This window comes from Nicotiana tabacum, chromosome 7 (genome assembly GCF_000715075.1).
Source record: "Nicotiana tabacum cultivar K326 chromosome 7, ASM71507v2, whole genome shotgun sequence".
NCBI lineage: Eukaryota > Viridiplantae > Streptophyta > Magnoliopsida > Solanales > Solanaceae > Nicotiana > Nicotiana tabacum.
In genome coordinates, this window is record NC_134086.1 from 138,645,401 (window position 1) to 138,654,833 (window position 9,433).

At 38.4% G+C, this 9,433-nt stretch overlaps 2 protein-coding genes and 1 pseudogene across 2 annotated transcripts; all 3 read right to left on the reverse strand.

The window, feature by feature from the left end:
- Positions 1 to 115: 115 nt before the first annotated feature.
- LOC107821005 (uncharacterized) lies at positions 116 to 2,989 on the reverse strand (annotated as a pseudogene).
- A 789-nt stretch (positions 2,990 to 3,778) lies between these two features.
- Positions 3,779 to 5,418, reverse strand: LOC107781007 (uncharacterized). The gene has a single exon (XM_016601632.2). The coding sequence runs from the start codon at positions 5,386 to 5,388 to the stop codon at positions 4,036 to 4,038; it is 1,353 nt and encodes a 450-aa protein (XP_016457118.2). The 5' UTR covers positions 5,389 to 5,418; the 3' UTR covers positions 3,779 to 4,035.
- An 836-nt stretch (positions 5,419 to 6,254) lies between these two features.
- LOC107781006 (pentatricopeptide repeat-containing protein At3g49170, chloroplastic-like) lies at positions 6,255 to 9,092 on the reverse strand. Its single transcript, XM_016601630.2, has one exon. It carries the CDS (start codon positions 9,055 to 9,057, stop codon positions 6,508 to 6,510), a length of 2,550 nt encoding a protein of 849 aa, XP_016457116.2. The 5' UTR covers positions 9,058 to 9,092; the 3' UTR covers positions 6,255 to 6,507.
- Between the last annotated feature and the right edge of the window lie 341 nt (positions 9,093 to 9,433).

Genomic DNA, 9,433 nt, shown 5'->3' on the forward strand with positions numbered 1-9,433 from the left:
TCATAACAAAAATAAAGTATTCAATGGATAAGAAATAATATTAGATAAACTGGAGATTCTTGATAAATTACACCAAAAATGGATCTTGATATAATAAAGCTAAATTGATGGAGATCTCAAGAATCTTACTTAAAACTCAAATAATAAATATTTCAAATTACTAAAATAAAAGAACACACAGCAAGCAAAGCCGATCATTTTGTGGAACATACATAAAATTGTGGCGGAAAGGAAATGGAAATACTCGGAAGGGGGATGAAAACGTGTTATAAGTCATGGAGATGTGGAAAATAATTGAGGGGAAGGGTTGAATATTAGTAGTAGGCTGGTGGGGGAGATGTTGCCGGTGGTGGAGGTGAAGCATAGGTGACTGACTGCTCGTACTTCATAGGTGGTGGAGGTGATGCATAGATGGGTGTTTGCTTGTAGTACGTTGGTGGTGGTGGTGAAGCATAGGTGACAGATTGCTCGTACTTCACAGGTGGTGGAGGTGAAGCATAGATGGGTGCTTGCCCGTACTTCACAGGTGGTGGAGGTGAAGCATACGTGGGCATTTTCTTGTAGTACATTGGTGGTGGAGGTGAAGCATAGGTGGCAGATTGCTCGTACTTCACAGGTGGTGGAGGTGAAGCATAGGTGGGTGTTTGCTTGTAGTACGTTCGTGGTGGAGGTGAAGCATAAGTGGGTGCTTGCTCGTACTTCACAAGTGGTGGAGGTGAAGCATAGGTGGGTGCTTGCTTGTAGTATATTGGTGGTGGAGGTGAAGCATAGGTGACAGATTGCTCGTACTTCAAAGGTGGTGGAGGTGAAGCGTAGTTAGGTGTTTGCTTATAGTAAGTTGGTGGTGGAGGTGAGTAATACGATGTCGATTGTTCATAGGTTTTTGGTGGAGGTGGTGAATTGTAGGTTGTAGGCGACTTGTAGTACTTTGCTGGCGACGGGGACTTGTAGTAGTACTTTGAAGGAGTTGGGGACTTGTAATAATACTTTGTGGGAGCAGGTGACTTGTAATAATGCTTTGAGGGAGTAGGTGACTTGTAATACTTGGTTGCAACCGGTGCCTTGTAGTAGTGTTTTGAAGGAGTTGAGGACTTGTAATAATACTTTGTGGGAGCAGGTGACTTGTAATAATGCTTTGAGGGAACAGGTGACTTGTAATACTTGGTTGCAACTGGTGCCTTGTAGTAGTGTTTTGAAGGAGCTGGTGACTTATAGTAATTCTTTGAAGGAACAGGTGACTTGTAGTAATACTTTGAAGGAGTATGTTTCTTGTAATACTTCTTTGCAACCGATGACTTATAATAGTGTTTTGAAGGAGATGGTGACTTGTAGTAGTGTTTTGATGGAACATGCGACTTGTAATAATGTGTTACAGGAGCGGGTGACTTGTAATATTTCACTACAACGGGTGACTTATAGTATTGCTTTGAAGGAGCAGGCGACTTGTAATATTTTGTTGGCAAGTGCGATTTGTAATATTTTATTGGTGATGGCGACTTGTAATAGTCGTGCTTCGATGGTGCTGGAGATTTATAGTAGTGTGACGGAGAATGTGCAGCAGGTTTCTCAGTTTTCTTGTAGTAAGGAGTGGGTACCTCATACTTGGATGGAGATGGTGATTTGTAGTACTTCTTAGAGTTGTAAGAAGGATAAGTATAGCCATAAGAGTAATCAGCAACAACAGTGCTGGCTACTAAGCAAATTACCAAAGCAGCTGTTAGTAAGGGCCATTGGCCCAACTTCCCTAAGCTTGTCATTTTGATTTGCAACAAACTATAGCTGGAAAAGGGAAAGATAGAACTAAGACTTGTCTTGCATATTTGAGTAGAGAGCTCTAATTTTTATAGGCAATGTGACATAATTTTGCACATTAATGTAATAGCTTCATGGTTACCCACTAAGCAAAGAGCAAAGTACAAAGAAGGACTTGATCAGTACAAAGTGGGAGGCATTATCTGGTGACAAAATAATTTAAATAAGAAAAATACTTAATAAAAGTACAATAAAGAGGGATAGCACAAATTAGTTAAAGATTGACTATTTCTAAACAATAAGCAGAACAAAGAAATGGGGACATTTTCTTTGTTCTTTTTACAATGCCAAAATCTGTAAGTTGACTTATGACAATTGAGTTTGACATCGCCGATGTTCAAGAATTTCGCTATGAATATTCAAAGTTTAATATATGTATGAAAAGTAAATTTGATATATATACACAATATAATTTTCTATATACTCAGAATAGATTTTCGTTGAAGGATATTCAATTGACCACCCTTCACTCTACGTGGCGATGTCACTGCCCCTATCTCCAAAGACAAGCAACAGGATAACAAAAATGCAATGGTTATCAACACGTTGTGTGCGATTCTATACAAACAAAGCTACTACAAACTCAGATGTCAAAGTCACCAGAAAAAATAAAAACATAAAATAAAAGAGGAAACTGCAAACAAAATGTTTATAGACCTTTTATAATAACATATTTTATGTGTTTCTTTCACAAGACAGAGGTAGGTCTGCATACATACTATCAAATCTTACTTGTGGTATCACACGGATATGTTGTTGTTGTAAATACTTTTAAGTGTTAAAAATAACAACGGTATACATGTTATCAGTTTGGTTTGGATTCAGATCAACTACTTCTTTTACTTTTGGATTAATGCCAAAACAGACCTAGTTGGATAATAAGCCAATTTGACTGCAAGAGATTTCAGGAGATTAAACAAAAAACAGGAACCAAAATAGATACTGACATACATTACTGTCAATTGATAAGGTTTGACTGACTTTTCTTGCCGAATTTATTTGGGTAACCTACGAGCTTGATCTTTTTTGCTTCAGCTTGAATAATGACATTTTCACATTTCTTGCTCAGATATAGTATTCTAGTCATGTTTGCTACGTATTGGTCTGGACGTGCCAATAAGACCATAATTGACAGTAAAAGATTTTCACCAATAGTCATTGCAGGAGCAGAGTTCATCTGTAATATGGTGAAAACGATTAGAATCTCTAACAATTATCTCTCTTCCCTCCGCTACTGATATAAACTTCATTGCATTATGGCAATCTCCACATCTACATAAAACCTGTGGACGCTATTTTCAGATTCTATCTAACTACATCCGGCGGGGACAAGTGGAAGTAGCACTGGTAATTTGGGTTTGCTGGCGGGACTGTAGCTGTGGTGTTGGGGCTCCTAAGGCTGCGCAGAGGGAAGACTGATGGTACCAAAGTGTTATTTAAATGCTACGGGTGTTTTTCCTTTATTTAATACATTTCCAGTAACTATTTACTTAAATTTTATTTTCTCGAGTTTATTCTCCTAGTAAATTCTGTATTATTACTCGAGTATTACTTGATTCTATTTAAAAAATAACACTGATATTAGCAATACATATACTCCATTCGTAACAACGTTGTATCTTTTGACATATTTAACATAGAGAATTCATTTTTGAAAAAGAATTGGAAAAATGATTCATATGCTTACATTTAATCTTTATTTCTTTCTTATTCGGTTTATTTATATATAATTTTATTTCCTAAATAGCTTATAAGTACAATTAGAATCCATAATACTATAGTAAGTCAAAGAAGAAACTTTACTGCTGTGTTGATCCATGACCACGTCTTTCGACTCACATCCATATTTTTTCTTTTTCTCTTCTTTTTTAGTAGGTAATCAACTACTCTTAGATGCCCTGGAGGTATGTGTAAAGACCAAAGTAAAGTATTCAACGGATAAGAAATAATATTAGATTAACTGCAGATTCTTGATAAATTACAACAAAAAAAAAGGATCTTGATACAATAAAGCCAAATTGATGGAGATCTCAAGGATCTTACTTAAAACTCATATGATAGTACAAGTTATTAAATAAAAGAACACACAGCAAGCAAAGCCGATCATTTTGGGAAACATACATAAAACTGTGGCGGAAAGAAAATGAAAATACTCGGAGAGAGGATGAAAAGGAGTTATAAGTCATGGAGATGTGGAAAATAATTGAGGGGAAGGGTTGAATATTAGTAGTAGGTTGGTGGGGGAGATGTTGCTGGTGGTGGAGGTGAAGCATAGGTGACTGACTGCTCGTACTTCACAGGTGGTGGAGGTGAAGTATAGGTGGGAGTTTGCTTGTAGTACGTTGGTGGTGGAGGTGAAACATATGTGACAGATTGCTCGTACTTCACAGGTGGTGGAGGTGAAGCATACGTGGGTGTTTGCTTGTAGTACGTTGGTGGTGGAGGTGAAGCATAGGTGGGTGTTTGCTTGTAGTACGTTGGTGGTGGAGGTGAAGCATAGGTGGGTGCTTGCTCGTACTTCACAGGTGGTGGAGGTGAAGCATAGGTGGGTTCTTGCTTGTAGTATGTTGGTGGTGGAGGTGAAGCATAGGTGACAGATTGCTCGTACTTCACAGGTGGTGGAGGTGAAGGGTAGATAGGTGTTTGCTTGTAGTAAGTTGGTGGTGGAGGTGAGTAATATGATGGCGAATGTTCATAGGTTTTTGGTGGAGGTGGTGAATTATAAGTTGTAGGCGACTTGTAGTACTTTGCTGGCGACGGGGACTTGTAGTAGTACTTTGAAGGAGTTGGGGACTTGTAATAATACTTTGTGGGAGCAGGTGACTTGTAATAATGCTTTGAGGGAGCAGGTGACTTGTAATACTTGGTTGCAACCGGTGCCTTGTAGTAGTGTTTTGAAGGAGTTGAGGACTTGTAATAATACTTTGTGGGAGCAGGTGACTTGTAATAATGCTTTGAGGGAGCAGGTGACTTGTAATACTTGGTTGCAACTGGTGCCTTGTAGTAGTGTTTTGAAGGAGCTGGTGACTTATAGTAATTCTTTGAAGGAACAGGTGACTTGTAGTAATACTTTGAAGGAGTATGTTTCTTGTAATACTTCTTTGCAACCGATGACTTATAATAGTGTTTTGAAGGAGATGGTGACTTGTAGTAGTGTTTTGATAGAACATGCGACTTGTAATAATGTGTTACGGGAGCGGGTGACTTGTAATATTTCACTACAACGGGTGACTTATAGTATTGCTTTGAAGGAGCAGGCGACTTGTAATATTTTGTTGGCAAGTGCGATTTGTAATATTTTATTGGTGATGGCGACTTGTAATAGTCGTGCTTCGATGGTGCTGGAGATTTATAGTAGTGTGACGGAGAATGTGCAGCAGGTTTCTCAGTTTTCTTGTAGTAAGGAGTGGGTACCTCATACTTGGATGGAGATGGTGATTTGTAGTACTTCTTAGAGTTGTAAGAAGGAGAAGTATAGCCATAAGAGTAATCAGCAACAACAGTGCTGGCTACTAAGCAAATTGCCAAAGCAGCTGTTAGTAAGGGCCATTGGCCCAACTTCCCTAAGCTTGTCATTTTGATTTGCAACAAACTATAGCTGGAAAAGGGAAAGATAGAACTAAGACTTGTCTTGCATATTTGAGTAGAGAGCTCTAATTTTTATAGGCAATGTGACATAATTTTGCACATTAATGTAATAGCTTCATGGTTACCCACTAAGCAGAGAGCAAAGTACAAAGAAAGACTTGATCAGTACAAAGTGGGAGGCATTATCTGGTGACAAAATAATTTAAATAAGAAATACTCAATAAAAGTATAATAAAGAGGGATAGCACAAATTAGTTAAAGATTTGACTACTTCTAAACAATAAACAGAACAAAGAAATGTCGGCATTTTCTTTGCTCTTTTTACAATGCCAAAATCTGTAAGTTGACTTATGATATATAGTTTAACATTGTCCCCATCTCCAAAGAAAAGCAACAGGCAAACAAAAATGTAATGGTTTTCAGCACATTGTGTGCGCTTCTATACAAACAAAGCCTCTATAAAATCAGATGTCAAAGTCACCAGAAAAAATAAAAATAAAAGCAGGAACCAAAATAGATATCGACATACATTACTGTCAACTGATAAGGTTTGACACTTTGACTGACTTTGCTTGCCGAATTTATTTGGGAAACAACGAGCTTGATCTTTTTTGCTTCGGCTCGTATACTGACATATTCACATTTTTTGCTCGGATATGTTTAATAACAAATGAGACAGTAACTCCTCTCTCTCTCGACTAGATAAAAACCAGACAAAAGAACTAGAGCATAGAGCAATGCCAAACATGTTGCTGAAAAATCAGTCATCAGACGACCTATGGTACATGAAGTACGGGTGTTTTCTTCAGAACTTCTTCAATGGTGCTCCTTATGATCATACTCCAATTCTCTAGTTACTGAAATTTTCAAAACTTCGCTTTTCTCATTACATAATGCCAGCTGGGGTAGACAAAATACAACATAAAAATGAATGTGCAAATCATATGGTTTCATTCTGTACTTCTCTACATGATTACAGATACATGTTTTATAGCACTATGCACATCTGTAAGTTGCAACATACTAGAATGATCTTTAGTATTCTAATCATGTTTGCTACGTTGGTTTGGACGTGCCAATAAGACCATAATTGACAGTAAAAGACTTTCACCAATAGTCATTGCAGGAGCAGAGTCCATCTTTAATATGGTGAAAACGATTAGAATCTCTAACAATTATCTCTCTTCCCTCCGCTACTGATATAAACTTCATTGCATTATGGCAATCACCGCATACTCGAAGATTTTTGAATATTCTGATGGGCTTTGACTTGGATGTGCTAATAAGACCAAACGCCAAAGCAATTTTCTCACTGTGCTGGAAAAGATATTGCTCCTTTTGTTCATCCTCCACCTCGTGAAGCACCAAGTCTGTGTTGGGTACATAGCCAATCTCCTTTATTTTAAGTGCTACCTTATCTAATTTTTCATATATCTCCTTCGCTCTGGGATGATTTGTGTCGCCTACATAAAACCTGTGGACACTATTTTCAGCTTCTATCCAACTACATCCAGCTTCCTTCACCAATCTCTTTTCTTTCATGTCTTTTCTGATCTTTGCTACCTCCTCCCATTCACCCCTCGAAGCATACAAGTTAGATAGTAAGACGTGTGCTGCTGGATCACTTGGCTCCTGTTCAAGAATCATTTCTGCAGCGTACTTCCCCAGTTGTAAATTGCCATACACCTGGCATGCCCCAAGCAAGGTGCGCCAAACAAGAGCATCGACATTCAAGGGCAGTGATTTAATAAACTGAACAGCCTTTTCAAGAGAGCCTGATCGGCTTAACAAATCAACCATGCATGCATAATGTTCCATCCTAGGTGTTATCCTGTGATCACTGGACATTGAATCAAAATACTTCCATCCCTCCTCAACTAAACCAACATGGCTACAAGCTGATAAAACAGCAATGTACGTGATCTCATTTGGTTTTATACCAGCCCCAAGCATTTGATTGAACAATTCCAGAGCTCTATATGCAAAACCATGTTTTGCAAAACCTGTTATAATTGAAGTCCAAGATATTACATTTCTATCTTCCATTCTTTCAAAAACTTGAGAAGCAGCCTCTATGTTACCGCATCTAGAATACATAGATATCAAAGCATTGCAGACAGATTGGTTGGAATGGATCCCTGCTTTCAAGACCCGAGCATGGATTTGCTCTCCCTTTCCAACTGCGCCTATACTTGCAGCTCCACTCAACAAACTAGCAAACGTGAAAGCATCAATCCCAACTTCAGAGTCTATCTGGCTGAAAAGTTCAAAAGCTTCTGTGGAATCCAGATTCTTTGAATATCCATCAACTATTATGTTATAAGATACCAAATTCTTCTCAAACAGAAGTTCAAAAGCTTTTCGGGCTTCTTCCATCCTACCAGACTTGGCATACATGCTAATTAGCGAATTCGCTACACAGTTCACAGATGCAAGACCCAATTTCACTGCATGATTATAGATCTGTTCGCCTACAGCAAGATTTGAAAGATTTCCACATGCCTTTAAAAGACTAGAAAATGTAAAATGGTTCGGTTTAACTGGACCTTCTATCATTCTACAGTACAACTTAATGGCCTCCATATCATAGCATCCGCTTTGCACATATCCTGTAATAATAGCAGTCCAAGACATGACATTATGATCAGCCATCTGATCAAAAACCTTTCTTGAATCATTCATAGAGCCATCCATTGTACACTTTGCATACATGTCCACCAAACTGCACCCAACACAAACATCGGAAGACAGCCTAGACTTAACCACCCAACCATGCAATTGTCTCCCAAAGGAAGACAATCCCATCTGGGCACAAGCCGATAAAACACCACTAAACGTAAACCTATCAGGAACAAATCCTTCAGAAACCATTTCCAAGAACAGCCCAACAGCATCCCTGTCAGCACCAAGTTGAGAAAATCTAGTAATCATCAAAGTCCACGTGACAAGATTCCTCTCAGGCATTCTATCAAACACTTGCTTAGCTGACCTCAAGTCACAAAACCCTTTGGCAAACAAATCAATCAGTGCACAACCAACACAAATATCAGACTCAAAATACCCAGTTTTAACCACAAACCCAAATATCACCAACCCAATCCACCCAAACTCTCCGCTACAACACGCCTGAATCACTGCAGAGAAGCAGAACTGATTCGGGTACTCCCCAAACTCCACCATATCAAAGAAAGTAAGCACAGCTTCTAACTCCATACCACAATGCGCGAAACAAGATATCATAGCACTCCAAGAGACTAAATCTCTCTTCTCCCCCATGTTCTCGAAAATCATTTTAGCAGTTTCCCAATCACCCATTTTAGCATATAAACTTATCAACGAGTTAAGAACAATTGTGTCCGGTTCGAGCGATGAGTTGTTGAGCTTAGAGTGTAGAAGTTCACCGAGCTGGAAATTTCGAGTTCTAATACAAGATTTGAGAAGAACTGTATAGGAGGTGAGGTCAGGGGTAAGACCCATTTGGGAAATGTGATCAAGGGTCGAGATTGCTTGCTTGAGGTTTCCAACATTGGCTTGTCGAATCAAACGATCCTTCAGAGCTTCGAAATTAGGGTTTCTTCTGTGAATTTGAAGGGATGTGAGGTTTTTGGGGGAAGGAGGGATGAGTTTGGCGGGAGAGGGAAGAGAGAGAGTTATCATTATCTATAACGGCTTTCTTCCTTGGATGGTGCTCAAATTTATCCTATTTATATAATACCTCAATTTTAAAAAATAAGATATTTCTTCTTTTTATCTTATTTAACGAAAATGCAAACACTTTTGCATTTATTGCAAGCAGATGGTTGGTTGCCGTCAATTGTCATACAGTTTATTCGAGAGCTTTTTGAATGGCAATATTTGATTGAAACCAAAGATAGTAAGAATTTTGTCACATGTGAGAAGCACCCGTGCCTATGTTGCACGTTAATAATGACACGTGTTATTTAAATATTTATTTATGTGAAGAAATAATAAAATTCAATTAATAGAGAAATTTTATGTATAATAATACAACATCATCTAAATGCCGAAAAAT